General features: G+C 37.3%; 1 protein-coding gene across 5 annotated transcripts in view; it reads left to right on the top strand.

Annotated features, from left to right (window-relative positions):
• The window catches only part of LOC126253408 (mucin-5AC-like), a 448,548-nt gene that overhangs the window by 363,421 nt on the left and 63,619 nt on the right, over positions 1-21,508 (top strand). For 4 of the 5 annotated variants that reach the window (XM_049954716.1, XM_049954713.1, XM_049954711.1 and 1 more), the window contains one exon: positions 19,073-19,189. The exons of the other annotated variant lie outside the window; for it this stretch is intronic. In XM_049954716.1, coding sequence (XP_049810673.1) covers positions 19,073-19,189 — 117 coding nt within the window. The remainder of the gene's footprint in view (positions 1-19,072; positions 19,190-21,508) is intronic. 5 annotated transcript variants of the gene reach the window in all.

Genomic DNA, 21,508 nt, shown 5'->3' with positions numbered 1-21,508 from the left:
TTATGAAGCAAGACAAAACTGTGTGACATGGCAAAAGTTTTGTATAAAATTTTCAGTTAATAGCTGTGTCATTTTGTATAAGCACAACATTAAAGTTATAAGCAAACTATAACTATCTGAACATGTAAGCTGAAATATTAATATGACAAAACTCTGCTTATCAACACAATTTATGTCAGAGTACTTCAAAGGTTGTAATAATTAGTCGTTGCCGAAGAGAGAAAATTGATATTCATTAAATTTTGTATCAAATAAAACATGGATAAACATCTGAACCACAATTTATGCAATTAATTTTTTTTCAGATTGCAAATATTAAAAGTGTTTCGTCACAATAATGATTAGTGTTACTTGACCATACAAGTCTTTGCAGAATTTTAACAAATACACAGTATTCATAATTACGTTTTTCATCCAAAAGTAGTGTGTGTTTTTCTTAGATCAGACTGCTCATGCTCAAAATTTTGATTATATTGTATGTAGAAAATATCATTAAAATATATGAATTTCAAGAAACATAGATCAGTATAGCATATATAATTGTATAAATCACATTAGCCAAAAATATGCAAACAATAACAGAAAAATACCAAGAATAACCTTGTATGCAGTGAAGATGTACCAAAGTGCCAAATGTGCACATTTGTTGATTATACTTGATGAATCATCAGAATGTGCATCAACAAATCGTACCAGATAGATGGACACTGGAGAGTAGCTACAAATGAAACGGGCTACAAGGAAATAGAACCGGTAATGAGTACAATCAGGAAGAAACACATTTCATTTTGCAGACATCTAATCAGAACACCAGAGAACAGAATCATCAGGAGAATAATAGAAAAATTTTGGAATAGTAAGGGCAACATTAAGTGGATTACAGAAATCAAGGAAGATATGGATGAGCTACAGATTACACTGGAAGACATAACTGACAAAATCAGGAAACTCACAGACAAACAAACCAGACTGCAAACGAGAATCAACAGACAGACAATGGGAAGGGTGATCTCCAATGAAGAAAGAAGGATGATCTGCGAGAGAATGAAGTAGTACAGGGCCGTTAGGAAATTGAAAAATTCTTTGTATAAAGTTGGCTAGAGTGGTCCAATGAAGGCCATAAAATGTAAATAATAATAATAATAATAAACGACTAGCTGATCAGATCCGTGTAATAATCAAAAATAACAGGATACCCCAGTCAGAATTAGAAAACATCAAACAACAAGTACAACAAATACTGGAACAAACTAATGTGCAATCAGAAGAAGAAGAAAATACAGTAATGGACTCAAACATCCCAGAGCAAACAAACAAAGAACAACACGCACCAATTAAACAATCAGAGGAAAACGAAATCTTAAGACAGCCACCAGAACAAGCAAAAATAGAACACGAAGTGACACAGATGTTAGATATAGAAGAAAAATTTCAGCTAACATATATAGAATACAAAGACACAAATACAGACATTAGACCATTCTTGCATAGACCACCAAATAACCCACAAGTCGAAACAACAATAAAAACTATCAACACAATCATACACAACAAAATAAATGAAAACACAACTATGGAAGAGTTACAACTACTGGTTTATATAGGAGCACTCACTACACTAAATATACACACTAGACAGAGATCAGAACCAACCAACACACAGAAGAAACCCACAAAACCAGCATGGCAACACAGGCTACAGATCAGAATAGAAAAACTGAGAAAAGACATCGGACAGCTAACACAATTTATAAGAAATGAAATCTCGGATAAAAAACGAAAAAGATTAGGTAAAATCTCACAACAAGAAGCGACAGAGCAATTAGACGAAAAGAAGCAGAAATTACAAGCATTAGCCAAACGACTCAGAAGATACAAAAAAAGTGAAAATAGAAGGAAACAAAACCAAACATTCAACACAAACCAAAAGAAATTTTACCAGACAATAGATAACACACACATTAAAATAGACAATCCACCAAACATAACAGACATGGAACACTTCTGGAGCAACATATGGTCAAACCCAGTACAACATAACAGGCATGCACGGTGGATACAAGCAGAAACAGACACATACAAGATGATACCACAAATGCCTGAAGTGATAATTTTGCAACATGAAGTCACCCAAGCAATTAATTCTACTCACAACTGGAAAGCCACTGGAAATGATAAAATAGCAAATTTCTGGTTAAAGAAGTTCACCTCAACACATTCACATCTAACTAAATTATTTAACAGTTACATTGCAGACCCATACACATTCCCTGATACACTTACACATGGAATAACTTATCTGAAACCTAAAGATCAAGCAGACACAGCGAACCCAGCTAAATATTGCCCCATAACATGCCTACCAACAATATACAAAATATTAACTTCAATCATTAAACAGAAATTAATGACACATACAACACAGAACAAAATTATAAATGAAGAACAAAAAGGCTGTTGCAAAGGAGCACGAGGATGTAAAGAGCAACTGATAATAGATGCAGAGGTGACATATCAAGCTAAAACTAAACAAAGGTCGCTACACTACGCATACATTGATTACCAAAAAGCTTTTGATAGTGTACCCCACTCATGGTTACTACAAATATTGGAAATATACAAAGTAGATCCTAAATTGATACAGTTCCTAAACATAGTAATGAAAAATTGGAAAACCACACTTAATATCCAAACAAATTCAGATAATATCACATCACAGCCAATACAGATTAAGCGTGGAATATACCAAGGAGACTCATTAAGTCCTTTCTGGTTCTGCCTTGCTCTGAACCCACTATCCAACATGCTAAATAATACAAATTATGGATACAATATTACTGGAACATACCCACACAAAATCACACATTTGCTATACATGGATGATCTAAAACTACTGGCAGCAACAAATCAACAACTCAACCAATTACTAAAGATAACAGAAGTATTCAGCAATGATATAAGTATGGCTTTTGGAACAGACAAATGTAAGAAAAATAGCATAGTCAAGGGAAAACACACTAAACAAGAAGATTACATATTGGATAACCACAGCGACTGCATAGAAGCGATGGAAAAAACGGATGCCTATAAATATCTAGGATACAGACAAAAAATAGGAATAGATAATACAAATATTAAAGAAGAACTAAAAGAAAAATATAGACAAAGACTAACAAAAATACTGAAAACAGAATTGACAGCAAGAAACAAGACCAAAGCTATAAATACTTATGCCATACCAATATTGACCTACTCATTTGGGGTAGTGAAATGGAGTAACACAGACCTAGAAGCACTCAATACACTTACACGATCACAATGCCATAAATATAGAATACATCACATACATTCAGCAACAGAAAGATTCACATTAAGCAGAAAGGAAGGAGGAAGGGGATTTATCGATATAAAAAACCTACATTATGGACAGGTAGACAATTTAAGAAAATTCTTTATAGAACGAGCAGAAACTAGCAAAATACACAAAGCAATCACTCATATAAATACATCGGCTACACCACTACAATTTCATAACCACCTCTACAACCCTTTAGACCACATAACATCAACAGATACGAAGAAAGTAAATTGGAAAAAGAAAACACTTCATGGCAAGCACCCGTATCATCTAACACAGCCACACATCGATCAAGACGCATCCAACACATGGCTAAGAAAAGGCAATATATACAGTGAGACAGAAGGATTCATGATTGCAATACAGGATCAAACAATAAACACCAGGTATTACAGCAAGCATATTATTAAAGATCCCAATACCACAACAGATAAATGCAGACTTTGTAAACAACAAATAGAAACAGTAGATCACATCACAAGCAGATGTACAATACTAGCAAATACAGAATACCCCAGAAGACATGACAATGTCGCAAAAATAATACATCAACAGCTTGCCTTACAACATAAACTTTTAAAACAACAAGTTCCTACATACAAGTATGCACCACAAAATGTACTGGAGAATGATGAATACAAATTATACTGGAACAGAACCATTATAACAGATAAAACAACGCCACATAACAAACCTGACATCATACTCACCAATAAAAAGAAGAAATTAACACAACTAATCGAAATATCCATACCCAATACAACAAATATACAAAAGAAAACAGGAGAAAAAATTGAAAAATACATCCAACTGGCCGAGGAAGTCAAAGACATGTGGCATCAGGATAAAGTTGACATCATACCAATTATACTATCAACTACAGGAGTCATACCACACAATATCCACCAGTACATCAATGCAATACAGCTACATCCAACCATATATATACAACTACAGAAATCAGTAATTATTGATACATGTTCAATTACCCGAAAGTTCCTAAATGCAATATAACACATACCATACAGTTAAAAGGAAGTGACGCCTGATCAAGGTCCGCGTCACTTTTAATTTTTAACCAGACTTAACGTCTGAGAAAGTAAAGAATAATAATAATAACAAGTTGGAGTTGATAGTCTCCCATCGGGCTCCTCCCCAGGTGGCGGATAGGGGAATGCTCTCCAGGTATGGAGGGTACCTGGGAAATATAATACCCGGGGTGGACCAAAACTATCAACCGAAATCCACTAACGTCTGCCTGGTATCCAGCGGTTAGGGGTCAGCGTCTGTTCGCCTAGATGGTGCGGCTGCAGCAACCTTCTTGATCTCAACAATCAAGTCGTATTCCTCGTGATATTTCCTCGGAAGGACCACCACCAAGTTAGTTTTCAACTTGAAAACCAAACATGATGATAACACAAGGAATGAATCCACTACCCCGGGCACCAGTCGCAAGGCTGGCTTTACCTGGTCATCGGATTCCGGGGGACCAGGAGCATCATGTTACGGCTAAGGTTGAGAACCAGACGACGTCCAAATTATTACACACAAAACAAAGACACTTCATCGGTACACTTAATACTAATACTCTTTTCAAACTGGGCAAGATCAAACAACTTACAGACGTGCTGCAAAAATTCGAGATCAAAATCCTTGCAATCCAGGAAACACGATTTACGGATGAAAACCATTTTGATACAGACAACTACTGGATCTACAAAGGAAAACCAGCAGTTAAAACTAATGAGAAAGGACTCAAACAGTTTGGCACAGGATTTGCAGTCCACAAATCTATCAGTGACTCTGTCATTGACTTCCAGTCTGCCTCAGAACGTATGTCAACGCTCTCCGTCAAATCGGCCAACAAAGCATATACCTCGATCAACGCTCATGCACCCACAAATAACTATAACAAGAAGAACCGCCAGAAAGTGGACGACTTCTGGAATGACCTTGAAGAGACGACAAACAAAATTGCCAAACACCATGTAATAATCTTGTTAGGCAACTTTAACGCACAATTAGGTAAAGAGAAAAAATACAGGAAAATCACCGGAATCCATACAGCTCACAAGAGAACTAACAAGAATGGGGAAAGATTGATAAGCTTTTGCGAAAATTTCGGCCTCGTAATTATGTCAACACAATTCAAAAAACCCAAAAAGAAACTGTATACTTGGAAGTCGCCCAACACAGTATTGGGTGAATTCCAGATAGACCATGTGGCCATCTCCAAGAGTAACACAGCAGAAATTCTGAATGTGAAAACGAGAAGAGGATTTTTTGACTCAGACCACCATCTTCTACAGATAAAGACCAGATTACAACCCAATAGAAAAAAGCCAAAACTAAACAAAGTGCTGAGACCAGACTCATAAAACTCAACAAGGAAAACATCTTACAGGAAATTAGTCAGACAAACACCACAAACTGGACAGAACTTGTGGACGTCCTCAAATCCACAATGAAATTGGGTCAACCCCCGAGAAGGAGAAAACACAGGTGGTGGAATATAATATGTGACCAAGCAATAGAAGAAAGGACCAATGCCTGGAAAAACTTCAATAGTCACGAAACATCAGAAAAATGGCAACAATTTCTAGTAATCCGAAAACAAACATCGAAAACTATTTGGAGGGAAAAAAGAAATTATGACAAACGGCGACTAGATGAGATAGAACAAGACTTTAAGAAGAACAACACCAGGAATTTTTATAAGACATTTAAAGAACATATTGCAGGATACCAGCCACCCAATCTTTGCTTCAAGAAACCGGATGGTTCACTAGAAACTAACACGAAGAATAACTGCCAAATCCTCGCAGACTATTTCAACAAACTTCTCAACTGCGAAAGACTTACAGAGGACATTCACTACGAGACATCTACACCAAATCCTGACGCTAAACTGCCAACCATCAACGAAATAGTAGAAATTATCAAGACAATGAAAAACAATAGAGCCCCAGGAGAAGATGGAATTATTGCAGAACTATGGAAACTAAATGATGAAAGATTAACAGGAAAAATTCACAAAATCATATTAAACATTTGGGAAACAGAACAGATCCCATCTGAATGGAAATGCGCACTCATCCATCCACTCCACAAAAAAGGGGACAAAACTGAACCAAATAATTACAGGGGTATCTCACTCGTACCGGTCACATATAAAATCCTATCAAAAGTTCTCGTGAATAGATTAGAACAACAAGCTGACCCACAAATAGGAGAATACCAGGCTGGTTTTCACAAGGGACGATCATGTATAGAGCAGATCTGGAATCTGAAAATGATTCTCCAGATGAGAAACACCCGGAACACAGTGGTTACTTTTGTAGATTTTAAAAAGGCCTACGACTCAATAGACAGAGTAGTGCTCTGCAAGACGCTGGAAGAATTCAGCATTGACAGAAAGACAAGAGCAATCATTCAGGAAACATTAACTGACACAGTCTCCAAGGTTAAATTTATGGGGGATATCTCGGAACCATTTGTAATTCAAACTGGAGTGCGACAGGGTGACGGACTTTCACCATTACTCTTTAATATCATTCTTGAAAAAATCATCAGGACATGGGAAAAAGAAGTCAAAGGAATCCAAATTGGCATTAGAAAAGATAATAGATTCAATGTGAAGTGTTTAGCTTTTTCAGATGACCTTGCAATCCTCACAAATAATAGAAAAGAAGCCACTAATGCCATAGAGAAGTTACACGAAATTGCACAAAGAACTGGCCTGTAAATCTCATATGAGAAAACCCTGTACATAGAAAGAGTGCCACAAGACAAATTGCCTATTGTGACAACCCATGGGAAAATCGTACAAGTACCACATTTTAATTACCTGGGAGAAATCATCCAGCCATCAGGGATCAACCTAAAGGCCAATGAGGAAAGAATAAAAAAACTACAGAAAGCATATAAACTCACGTGGAACTATTATAACAAAAAGTCCATATCCATTAACGCAAAATTGAGGCACTACAGCACTGTCGTACTTCCAGAGGCACTGTATGCATCTGAAACAACACAAATAGGTGGGCAAACTGAAATCAAAGAAATAGAGAAACAAGAAAGGAAAATTCTCAGGAAAATTTTTGGCCCGATAAAAGAGCAAGGAATCTGGAAGAAGAGACCAACATCAGAATTATATAAATACACAGACAAGATTACGGATACAATAAGGAAAAGAAGAATGCAGTTCTACGGACATATTCACAGGATGAATGAAAACAGAATTTCAAAGCGAATTCTTAAAGTCATCAACTCAGGCAGGGGAAAAACAAAATGGATAAAAGAAGTTGAAGAGGACCTCAGACAAGCACACAAAACAGTATACGATGCAGAAAATAGAACTGAATTCAGGAACATCATCAAAAAACATAAATTTGACACAACAACACAGAAGAGACCAGGATGCAAATGGACAGCGAAGCGAAAGAAACAACACAGTGAACACATGAATAAAATATGGGCTCAGAAAAAACATAAACAAACAAACAATCATCATAAAGGAATTCAAGTTCAAACGCTCTCTTAAATGGGAATAATCGAAAATAATAATAACAACAACAACAACAATAGTACTTGATGAAATTTTTGCAATATGTGACATTATTTTCCATTTCAAAAATGATAAATTCAAAAACAATGTCAAAATTAAACAAACATGAATCAAAAAGTCACCATCTTATTATAAGAAAATTTAGCAAAATTATGAAAATAATGACAATCAGCACTGTGTGTTACTGATTACAAACCTTTAATTCAAATCATTTGAAACAAAAATTTTCGTCTAATGAATATATGTGGAAGTAACAAGCATTTACGTCAGCATAAGATATCGAGTAGACATTTTTGAAAAGTTCCATTAAGTATTAACCAATTGAAAATGTTACATTAAATTAGTAACCCTATTTGATTGATGCCACACACACATACACACATTTCTCACAACCATTCGTAACATTCACTGTAAGATGTTCATCCCATTGCAGCAAAATTATTTTTCTCCATTGAACTCCTAAAAACGCTAATACAGAAATTATAATGCCACCATATTGTCCCTGCATTCTCCTCCGTGCAGTGCTGGTTCCCCCCTTCCCCTTTCTGATTTCCGATCCGTACACCATTATGCCTCACACTTCCCCACTCCAATCTGCAATGTGGATTGCTGCTACCATTCAACACGACGCAGTTGTATTCTGGCCAGATGTAGCGACCCTGTGTGCATGAGGGTGTGTGTGTGTGTGGGTGTGTGTGTGTGTGTGTGTGTGTGTGTGTGTTTGTGTTTGTGTTTGTGTTTGTGGGTGGGTGGGTGGGGGGTCCTTTATGAAGAAGTCTTTGGCTGAAATGTCAATTTGTAAGTTTTTTTCATAGTGTCTGCCTGCAACTCAATGCGCCATCTTTATGGTAAGTAACAATCTCTGCTTTACATAATATTGTTTATGTTCCAAAATGGACTTTCCATTGTTCAATAAAAAGAAAAATTTAATTTCAATAACATCAGATAAACCTTTTCACTTTTTTGACAAATGGAAATAAATATTCATTAACATACTGCAAGGATGCTACACATACATTTTTTGGTATTTGTACACTTACTAGTTAATGAAACACTTTTTAGTTAATGAAATACTAGAAGATAACTCTACATCTGCATCTACATCTGTATCTATATCTTGCAAACCACCGTGAGGTGCATGACAAGGGGTACGTCCTATTGTACCAGTTATTAGAGTTTCATCACATTACATTCATATATGGAGTGTGGGGTACTATATTCCTAGAGGCATAATTTAAAGCTGCTTCTTGAAACATTCGAAATAGTTTATGTCTATCTTCAAGAGTGTTCTAGATCAGTTCCTTCAGTATCTCTGTGAGACTCTAGCCACGGATCAAACAAAGCTGTCACCATGCATGCCACCCTTCTGTGTTTACATTAATACCTCCTGTCAGCCCTATTTGCTACAGGTCCCACACTCTTGAGCAATGTTCTAGAACTGGTCACACAAGTGATTTGTAAGCAATCTCTTTTGTTGGCTAAATGCACTTCCCCAGCTGTCTACCTATAAACCAAAGTCTACCACCTTCTTTACCCACGACAGTCTATGTGAAAATTTCATTTCATATACATACAGAGTGTTACACCCATGTATTTGCAGGATTTGGCCGAATCCAACAGTGACTCATTGTTGTTATGATCATAGGATACTAAGTTTTCTTCATTTTGGGATGTGCACAATTTTACATTTCTGACCATTTGAAGCAAATTAACAATCTTTGCACCAGTTTGAAATATTGTATAGATTTGACTGAATGTTTATGCAGCTTCTTTCAGGTGGTGTACTTCATTATAGATAACTGCATAATTTGCAAAAAGTCTGATGTTACTATTAATATTGTCTGCAAGGTCGTTAATATACAACATGATCAGCAAGGGTCCCAACACACTTCCTTGGAGCATATTTGAAGCGATTTCCACATCTGTCGATGACTCACCATCGAAGATAACGTGCTGCGTCCTCCCTACCTTAAAGTTCTCAATGCAGTCACAAATTTCACTGGATGCCCCATGTGATCATACTTTTGACAAAACCTTAGGTGTGGTACTGAGTCAAATGCTTTTTGGAAATCAAGAGATATTACATCCACCGGACTGCCTTGATCCAAAGCCTTCAGTATGTTTTGTGAGCAAAGTGAAAGGTGGGTTTCACATGATCGATGTTTTCAGAATCGATTTTGGGTGGCACTGAGTCTGTCATGCTGTTCAAGATAACTCATTGTGTCTAAGTTCAGAATATTTTCTTAGATTTCACAGCAAATTGATGTAAGTGATATTGGATGGTAGTGTTTTGGAGCACTTCTGCTACTCTCCTTGTAGATGGAATGTAACATTATGAGTAGGATAGTTGCTACTCACCATATAGCAGAGATGTGGAGTTGGAGATAGGCACAACAAAACGACTTCCGGAAAGTGAGCTCTCAGCCAACAAGGCCTTTGTCGAAAATAGACAAAACAAACACAAAACACACACACACACACACACACACACACACACACACACACACAAAATTGCAGTCTCTGGCAGTTGGAGTCAGACCGCGAGCATCAGTGCACGATAGGAGAGGCAACCAGGTGGGGATGGCTGGGGCAGGGAGGGGGAGGGATAGTGTGGTCGGTTAAGTGATGCTAGTGGGAGCGTGCAGGGATGAGGTGGAGAGTAGGGCAGCTAGGTGCAGTCGGGAGGTTGGACGGAGGGAGAGGTGGGTAAAGGAAAAGGAGAGAAATAAGCCCTCACCTGGTTGCCTCCCCCATCATGCGCTACTGCTCCATCTGGCTCTAGCTGCCAGAGACGGGTCGTGTGTTGTTGACAGTGCCTTCCTAATAAGTTCAACAGTAATAAGGCATCTGATATTGCCATTGGGAAGGAAGCTGCACAAAAAAAGAATGTAAAATCAATTTGTATACTCATTCTCTCTCTCTCTCTCTCTCTCTCTCTCTCTCTATATATATATATATATATATATATAAGAACACTTTTTGTCATTCTTTCTTCATTGTCTTTCGTACTTGGGTTAAATATTCCTCATAAATCAACACAAATTTAGTATTCATCGCAGTCACATTTGCAACATAACTGACGCGTACATTTATTGAAACTTCACAGTTCAAAACAAACATTACTGATCTAAATCTGCATACATACTCCGCAAGCCAATATATGGTGCACTACGGAGGGTATAACGTGCCACAACTAGTCATTTCATTCCTGTTCCACTCACAAATAGACTGAGGGGAAAATGACTGTCTAAAGCCTCCACATTAGCCCTCATTTCTTTCATCTTTTCTATGTTGTCTTTACATGAAATATACTTTGGTGGCAGTAGAACCCTTCTGCTGTCGGCTTCAGATGCTAGTCCTCTAAATTTCCACAATAGTGCCTTGCAAAAAGGTGTCCATGTTTCCTTGAGGGATTCCTGTTTGAGTTCACAAAGCATATCCGAAATAGTTGCAAGCTGATGGAATCTGCTGGTGATAAATATAGCAGCATGCTTCCCAATTGCTTCAATGTTTTCCTTGAATTCAACCCGATTTTCCCAAAATTCTCCAAATAAAATGAAACAGAGCATTCACCTTTCCTACTACCAACCTGATGTGCTCATTCCATTTCATATTGCTTTGCAGTGTTATACCAGGATATTTAAGCAATGTGACTGTGTCAAGCAGTGCCCTACCAGTGCTGTATTCAAATGTTTAGGGATTGTTTTTCCTACTCACCTGCAGTAACTCAGGAGGTCTGATCAGAAAGTACTGTGAATTTTTGTTTTTCTTAAAAGTATTTTTATTTGTTCACCATTATCAACTTTATCCCTTTCAAAGGAATCCCTCTCAGATATAACAAACTAGTGCCAGTGCATTTTCCAGTCTTGGAAGCAATTCTGGAACGTACTTTTCATTGTGGTGTTCAGCTCCTTCACCAATTCTGTTTTTATCTTATTAACAGTGACAAAATGACATCTTTTCATGGTTCTCTTCAGTCTCGGGAATAAAAATAAGCCGCAGGGGGCCCTGTCTGGCAAATATGCTGGCTGAAACAACATAACCTCTTTTTTCTTTTCTTTTTTTCCAAAAAATCATGATCAAGCTTTGGAATGTGAGCAGGAGCATTATCATGATGCACTTTCCGTGAGTGGTTTTACCATAGGTCTGGTCATTTTCTTCAGATTGTTTCACGCAAGTGGCGTGTAAACTCCATATTGGCCATGCAACCATAAGGCATGAATGTGCGATGTACTATCCCATTGTAATCAAAGAAAACAGTAATAAGAACCTTTACATGTGATCGAAATTGTCGAACTTTTTTTGGTCTTGGCACTTCAGGCAGTTTCCGTTCGAACGATTGTGTCTTGATACCCATGTTTCGTCACCTGTTATAACCTTCTTTAGAAGTTCTGGATCATTATCAGCTTCATTCAGCAATACCAGAGCAATGTTTATGTGATGTAATTTTGATCGAAATTCAACCATTTTTGAACAAACTTTGCTGCTACGCATTTCAAGGGGGGGGGGGGGGGGGGAATGCTTGGTATGAGCCAAATGATATATGGTCATCTCTCTGATGGTCATTCTGTGGTTTTCTTCTACATTGTCATCAGTAATTGACATGCTAGGGTGCCCAGGGCAGTCGTCTGCAGTGTCTTCTCGACCCTCTTTGAAACGTACTACTTGTAAACTCTTATCTTACTCACAGTAGAGTCATGAAAAGCCACAGTCAACATTTTGAATGTGGTGCTGTACTTTATTCCATTTTTCAAGCAAAATTTAAAGCAAATTCTTTGATCCATTTTTTACATAAATAAAAATTTCTGAGTACTCATAAAACGTACAACTTTTTAAACTTTCAACAATAAATTAAATATTCAAAAATGCTGAAAATGCAAACATACATTAGGAACCTGTGAACCAACAAGATAAAAAAAGTTTTGAAAATAGGATGTAAAAGCCCGCAGGATCCAAAAATTCCCATTACTTTTTGATCACACCTTGTACAATTTTCTACATGTACAGCAAGCTGAAATTCACCATACCAACTAGAAATTTGGTAAAGTCATCTTGTATCCACCTACAGCCACTCAACTTTGACATTATACCATGGCATCTTCAGCAAACAACTACAGAACTACAGATTGTTGCCCACCCTGTCTGCCAGATCATTTATGTATATAGAAAATAATAGCAGTCCTGTCACACTTCCCTGGGCACTACTGACAGTACCCTTGGAGGACAATTTACTGGCCACTGATACTTCAGTGTGTGAGCTACTCATATATCTGGGGACCCCAAACTCGTGTTCGATCTTTTGTCAACAGTCTGCAGTGGGGCACAATGTCAAATGCTTTCCAGAAATCTTGGAATATGGAATGGTTTGTAGGATATCTTGTGAGACAAGGGCAAGCCAAGTTATCCACAAGCAGTGCTTTCTAGATCCGTGCTTATTTGTGGACGGAAGGTTTTTTATGTCAAGGAAATTTGTTGTATTCAAAATCAGAATACGTTCAAAAAAGCTGTAGCAAACCAGTATTAAGGATTGTGTTCTGTAATTATTTGGGTTGGTTCTTTTACCTTTCTTATATACAGGAGTGACCTGCACTTGTGATTGTGCGCTGGGTGAAAAATTAGTGGTAACTCCCAGCCGAGTAAGGGACTAATGCTGCAGAGTACCCTCTGTAAAATCGAACTGAGGTCCTTCTGGACCTGGCAACCCCCCCCCCCCCCCCATTTCTTAACTACAAAATTTAGAACTTCAGCTTTCGTTTTACTGTCTTCTGTCGCTACCCCAGACAGGTCAACAAGTGATTGGATAGGAACCTTTGACCCACTTAGTGATTTTACATATGACCAGAATTTTCTCAGGTTCTCAGCAAGATCTTTCGTAAAATCAAGAGTTCAACAATTTCTGTTTCCTCAGCATTTTCTGACTTTGATTACTAAATCAGAAGGATCTTTACCCTCCTTAATCTACTTACATGGCACATATGACTCCAGAGTGTGATTTACAGTTGGTTCAACTTTGCCCTTAATTCCTCTACATCTGTCATGTTGCAGCCAAATGATGTCTATTCATTGTCTAAGTGTGATGCTAACAACTGCTTATCTGCTTTTTCTAGGATAAATACTGTCCTACCCTTCTTGGCGGATTTATTTATTCGAGTAACCATTGTTGCTATGATGACAACATGATAGTAATCCCAGTCTCTCTATTGTCACTGTCAGCAAGGTCGGGCCTTTTCATAGCTACAAGATCTAAAATATTTCCAGTGTGTGTGGGGTGATTTCTATGTTACTGAGTGTAGACTTTTCTTGGATGGTTTTTCAACTCCTACAGTAAAATCAGATGACTAGTAAAAGCATCAGTTAGTTAACTTCAGCTTACCAAAGCCTGTTTTTAGATGAAGTCACAGACTTAATTACGACCTTGATAGATTCCACATTTTTGTTGACAGCAACTAACACTCCCCACCATATGGTGTCTAATCTCTCTTTATGATAAATCTTCCATGCCTTGTTAAATATTTTGGAGTTTCCTACTTCAGGTTTCAGCTAGCTCTCAGTTCCAAAAATAATTTGAGTGCAACAACTTTCATAGAGAGCAATTAGTTCAGGAATTTTTTAAGGATATTTTGACTATTTATTGTTAAAATTTTGACAGTAGGAGCGTGTCTACTTCATACAGAATCTGACTTAACTTTCATCAGAGGACACCAAACTACCACCTAGCCTTATAAATAAATAATAAAAAATAAAAATAAAAAAGTACACTCCACAAGTACTCCAGTACCCAATACCCTCCTGATAATGCAGAAATCTGTAGCCAAGACATTCACAGAGTTGATGAAGCCTTTGGCTGAAACAGTCCACTCAGCTCCAAACCAAAGGACCCCAATCACTTCTGGGTGTCCAGAATGAGATTTTCACTCTGCAGCAGAGTGTGCGCTGATATGAAACTTCCTGGCAGATTAAAACTGTGTGCCCGACCGAGACTCGAACTCGGAACCTTTGTCTTTCGCGGGCAAGTGCTCTACCAGCTGAGCTACCGAAGCACCACTCACACCCAGTACTCACAGCTTTACTTCTGCCAGTAGAGCACTTGCCCGCGAAAGGCAAAGGTCCCGAGTTCGAGTCTCGGTCGGGCACACAGTTTTAATCTGCCAGGAAGTTTCACCTCTGAGTGTGATGCTGCCAAATGTGAGCTCTGCTTGCTTCCGGCGATGCCAGCCACCTTCGCCAGTTCTGTTAGCGGCCCATAGGAACTGAAAATGTCCATGGAACCCAAGCAACAGGCATAATTGCCGCTAGCGTGAGCAGTGACTTGCAGACTTCTGCACCCTGCAGACTTGATAGCCACAGGCGGCACTCCCCCTCATTTTGGATCAATCCCTAGCCCCATTAGCAGAGATGCTGAGCGGACATGGAAATTCTTTCCGGCAACTGATGCTCCTTATCGCGTCTAACATTGGAGTTCCCGATAGCCAGTAAACCCCTCCCCCTGTGTGCCTGCTCGGGCCCTCCTGAAGGAGCAGCCACCCATCCATCCACAGGGTAAATGGAGGAGGCCAGACAGCCAGCCTCCTTATTGACTCCTTGCCTCAAGTGTCGCAACTGCATAACAACAGCCCACTCGCCTTGAAGTGAACACAGATCCCCACACGGGATACACTGGGGTGCCTCAACAGCAGAGCCCACGGGTGAAACAAGTGGCACCTGAAGTGTACTGTGCAGTGGCCAGTTTCTCCACTGCTGCTGCCACACACTAAAGTAGCATCTAGTACCACTGATTTAAGATTTAAACAGTGAAAAATAATGTAAAATGATTCTATGAACGACAGCATGAACTTGTGACATAGACAAAAAGACTGCATACAAAGAAGTGTGTAGAGAGATCTGAGAACTGAGAACAAAGACAGTGTAGAAGTGACTAGCTTCTGACGTGCTAAAAAGCATAGCACACCCACCGTATGAGTAACCAGTAGGTATGTATTTATTTCAATTATGTTAGTCAGTCTTATTCTTCCCCTCTCTGTCCTTTTCGTACTCTCCCTTTTCTCTGTGCTATGCAGTGATATAATTTTGTTGGTACATTCAGCGGTGTGTGTGTGGATACTATCGGCTAAATGTGTTGCAAATGGAGTTAGTATCGAAGTAATAAATTCAAAACATTGTGTGGCAGTTTCTCACACACCTCAGTGTTTATATGGTGAGTAGCAACTAGCCTGTTCGTAATATTGTTACATTCCATCCTGGAATTTTCATTGTTTTATTCTCCAGAATTATGTGTCATACACAATCATATAATTTTGTGTGTGTATTCACTGCTATACATGAACACTGTCTGCAAAATGTTGTGAATACAGTTGATAAATAAAGAGGTAATAAATAAAAAAAATCATGTGTGATATGACAGTTTTGCTGCACAAACAATGAAAATGTATTATGTGCTAAACTTTATTTTCCATTCATCATTTTGTAAGGGTTACAAGCGAGAAAAGTTATCTTAAAGGTTTGAAATTGTGTGTAAAGTTTGTTGTAAGTCACTAAGTGCTCTCATTCTCGAATACTGTATGAATAAAATTTGAGCATTTGCGTGTCGTTGCCTACACTTCTTTTTCATCCCAGCCCTTACCACTTTTATAAGCAGGTGGTTCTTACCCCTACAGCAATTCTTTCCAGACAGCAAGTGATATGTGCATAAAGTTTGGTTGAAATTAGTGCAATGGTTTCAGAGGTGATGTGTATGAATATATATATTTTTTTCTTTGACCCAATTTTGATGAACTAAAGCCTACACATGTTGTGATACCTGTGAATGTCCAATGAAAATTTCTATAGGAGTTTTGGAGATTAGCATGGTCAAAGACAGACAGACACACATGTGTCAACACACGCACGCGCGCACACACACACACACACACACACACACACAAACACACACACACACACACACACACACACACACACACATACACACGTTTTACTGATTTGACTGATTTGTTATTAGTATAGATGTAATTTACTCTTATATGCCAGAACATTTGAGAAATCCCTAGTGTTGTCCAATTATTTTAGAGACATTTGGTTTACAAAGTATAAATTTCAACAAAAGTGTGTGATCTTTAGTGGAAAGATCAAAGAACAAAAACAGTGACAATAGTTATTTTAACTAATTACAATTTTAGGTTGAAATGTTACAAGAATTAGGAGCCTCTGAATCTTTGTTTACACATTAATGTTACGTAATTTTTCATCAAATAAAAATGTTTTTGCGAAGCCAGCTTCTTTTCCGTAATTAGGAAGCAACTATTTAACTAAGTAGTAATAAATTTTCATCCTGAACAGCGTAAAAAATAATTCATAATGTTGTAGCTTACATGACATTTGCTATGCCTTTAACAAATTGAATGATGGCAAATTATAGTGTTTCAACTCGTATTCATTATCAAAAATTTTGTTCTCACTTATTCTTCTCAATTTTAAAGTGAAGTAATAGCATCAAGTGCTTTGAGAAATTATATTTACTCATTATGTACGCTCATAACGAACAGGAATGTTCACATTCATTATTGACAGATAAGAAAATTGTCATGTTATAAGCTCACATTTATCTTATGCTTCAAAAGACAATGTGTATTGTGTATTAAGAAACTTAATTGTATCAAATGAAATGAAACAAAAAGTGGTATCAATCTCTTCATTTTTCTGTATTGGCCTAAATCTTAATACACTAGCTCACATAAAAAAATCAGGAATGTATCACTACACTAAGCCAAGTGAAGATGGATGACAACCTAGCATAAAGAAGTTTAAAAAAATGTCCAGTTACTTTTTCGAGTAATTGTATCAACAGCACAGAATTCAGCCACTGTTCTAATGGACAAAATAACTCAATATTATTTTTGTATGGCTTTGTAACAGTCCTAAGGCAAGGAGAGAAAGAGAGAATTTCAACCATCTATATTAAAATTTTTCTATAGGCAAAAGGATTAAGTACTGAAACACTTCAATCATGTATGTACACATGCTGCCTCAGATGCTGTACTATGTCATTGGCAGATGTACAGTTTGTCAGGAATTGAAATGTGTACTGCTGTGATACACATGTAAAGTAAAAGAGATACACTCTAACTTTCAAGTCTAAAGGTTCCTCCCTTGAGACGAGAAGGGGGGGGGGGGGGTGATTGTGAGGGGAGGGGGAGCCGAGTTTGGGGAAGGGCAGGTCAATTAGACCCAAGGATGGTAGGCAGAGATGACAGAGGAGGCGGCTTGAGAGTAGCACTGTTGTCAATGTCTGTGCTTATTGATCACTTGATGCCTCAGTGCTATAGCATATTGTTATCATTGCTCCTTACATTATTAATGATAAAAGTTGCCTCAGAAAGAACTATGTTATTTCCCAAGAGCATCATTAGCAAGTACTGTAAATTATCATGTTGCTTCTAGAATTGTATGCCTAATGAGAGAGCAGGATAACCTGTGAAAGGCATGTCACCAAAGGCAGGTAGATCTACAGTCAAATGGAGCAGAGTTAAACCCTGAACACATTGTGCTGTTGTACACATAACTTTATTTGTTTGAGTCTAGAAATATAAAGTTGTCATGCAGTCTATGCATATCTCTATAGGGCAGTGTAAACCTGCAGTCATTGAGGCACAGTTCATTATATTGACATAAATATGTGGTACTGGTTACCAAGAGGAATGTACATTCAATTTTTGTTGTGACATAATCAGCTCACTTAATGTGTATGACACTTTGTTATGAAACAGGCCCCCTCGAATAATAGCCTAACTGGAAATGGCCATGCTTATCTAATAAAAGTGAAGGAACCCTGATATTATTATTAGTTGTAAATAAAGAAATAAACAGTATATTGATATCAGGAGTGGTATTCTGCACAAATATTCAACCCAAAAGACTCCTTCCGCTCCACTTCTTCTAAAGTTGTACTAATGCTAATGAACAATTTCTTCCTACTGTGTGCAAAGTGATCAGAAGTCCACAAATATACCGTGGAATGGCAGAGTGATCGCACCGAGGAATGCCAAATTAAGAGGCTCCACTGTATTTAAAGTTTAAGTTTCTTACACTTTCCCCTTTTGTATAATTTGATTATCATTCTGAGGTGTTGATTTTTGGTTCATGTACATTTATAGCTGCTGTTTCTAGAAGGCCAAACAAAAAGGATAAGAAGGAAAAGACAGGAGGAAGCACCTCCTGGTATGCTGAATGTGGACTGTTTGATGGTGCAACAGAAGCAGATGATAAATCAGGTCAGATACTAACTGCTACTGTGTCTTTGTACTTCAGATTGCTTTTCCATTATGCCTGCAAATGTAGTGCATAGGTCATTTTAGTAAGTGAGAAAGTGTTATATGTAATAAAGAAAATTTTGAAGCTTTTTCTTCCTTATCTGTCCATGATTTGTTACTTTGTAGAAACATTTATGTTGCTGTACTCTACCTTTCTTCTGAAATCACAAGTAGTAGTCCTTGTGCTTGCTGCCCTAATTAAAATGTGTACCATCTGACAAGGTAGTTCTCCCTATAGTGCTGTTATATGGTTTGAATGTACAATTTAAGCATGTCTGAATGATTTGGTCTTCACTAATACTACTACTAAATATTATTATTAGTATATTATAAATATGGTAATGGCATAATCACTTCAGACAGGGGAGGTTACCTTCATAGTCTTGGATGTTATTGAATTCAGCATATGTTAAAATTCAGGAGTAGTAAGAAACATGTATTATTATTATTATTATTATTATTATTATTTTTATTATTATTTTTTCTTCTCCAAAAAAATTCCTGCCCCAAGATACAGGCCTCGAATGATGACACAGTGAACGCCGTTTTGAAGATGAAGATGTGAATTTTGGAAATTTTTTAAAAATGCTGCATCCCTCTAACAGTTCTAGATATTTTGTTAAGAGTTTTTTTATTTGAAAGATAATTGCTTTATGATTACAATAGTGTGTCCTCTGTTTGAACATATCTGTCAAAGTTCTTTTACTGTCACTTTTTGAATTTTTTTTTATAATTTACAGAAATTTTTTTTTTTTCAAAAATGCCAATCCAGAAAAGTTAATTTTTTTTCTGTTGATTAGTACCATGTAATACTATATTCTCTGTGAAGGAGCGCTTCCACTTTAAAGTCGGACAGGAGTTATTTTAAAAAAAATCTTTTGTTCTATCTTTCAGGGGTAATGTATGTCTTCACTGAAGTTGTTTCCCACTAATTTCTTTGCTATCAATGCAGAGTTCCTCAACTGAAAACAGGGGAAGAGAAGACCATCATTATTTATGATAGTGCTCCTAGTCATTTTAAAAACCATTACCAGCTGTTTGAATTGAGTAAATCGCCTGTGCCAACTGTCTAGGTATACAGTGCTACTAGTCACAGGAAGCAATCTTGTGATGGTGTAGGAGGCCTGCTGAAGCACCATGCTACAAAACATAATCTTTCCAGACAAAATTTAGATGCGATTCAGAATGCTGAGAATTTTACGAGAGTTGTGAAATCTTACATATTCACAACCCTCACTCTTTTGTCCCAAGAGGAAATCGAAGAATTCTGTGAGCAGAAAAAAAGAAGAATGGTCCAAACAAACTACTCCTGTGAAAGGACTTCAGAAGACACATTTTTGGATTCAAAGTCGTGGGTGAACTCGTGTTGCACACACTTTAAAGAGCAGGAAAGGAATTTCGTTTGTTCGGCCAACACCTCAGAAACAGCAAGATAATATTCAGATTCACAACCTAAGAAGGGGGATGTTTGTGGCATGTGTATATGACTGTGACTGGTGGATTGCAGAAATTATAGACACCAGTTATGAGTTAAATGAAGTTGTAGTGTTCTTTATGCTACCACATGGACAAGCTACTGGATATAGGTTTCCACCTGAAGGACAGCAGCAATGCCATTAGTGCTCACTCCCTGTTCACAATGTTTTGAATATTGTAAGTGTTCCAGTTCCTTTTGGTTAAACAGAAAGGCATCACTCTATATTAAAGGAAGACACTGGAGCAGTGGAACACATTTTTAGTTCATTGACTGGCTAGTCTCAGTACAAAACAGAGTGCACAGAAGTTATATAAATTGAAACCTGTAAGTCTGTGGACCTTTAGCATAAATTTTGAAACCATTTAAAAGGCTTGAAAAATGAGTCTCTTACTCATCTTTCAAAACTAAAATTATGTTGAATAAGGCTAGGTTTTGATTTTTATGTGCCTGTTTGTGATAATGTGGTAATAAAACAGGTTTTATGTATGGCAAAAATTTCAGTTGTGTATAAAACCTGTTCAACCTATAAGTGGAAGCTCTCCTTTTCAGGGAATGTAGAACTATGTGATACTAATCAAAAGAAAAAAAATCAAAATTTTATGGATTGGCATTTTTGAAATATATATATTTTTTTACATTTTTTCCGTATAGTATTAAAAAAGTTCAGAACACTATAGTAAAAAACTTTGACATATAAGTCCAAATGGAGAATTTCTTTGTAATCTTAAAGCAGTTATCTTATCTTTCAAATAAAAAAGGCAATGTCTAGAACAGTTCCAGAGATACAGAATTTTAATTTTATT

Source organism: Schistocerca nitens, chromosome 4 (assembly GCF_023898315.1).
Source record: "Schistocerca nitens isolate TAMUIC-IGC-003100 chromosome 4, iqSchNite1.1, whole genome shotgun sequence".
NCBI lineage: Eukaryota > Metazoa > Arthropoda > Insecta > Orthoptera > Acrididae > Schistocerca > Schistocerca nitens.
The sequence above is the reverse complement of the archived record's forward strand: the minus strand, read 5'-3'. Positions and strand labels throughout refer to the sequence as shown.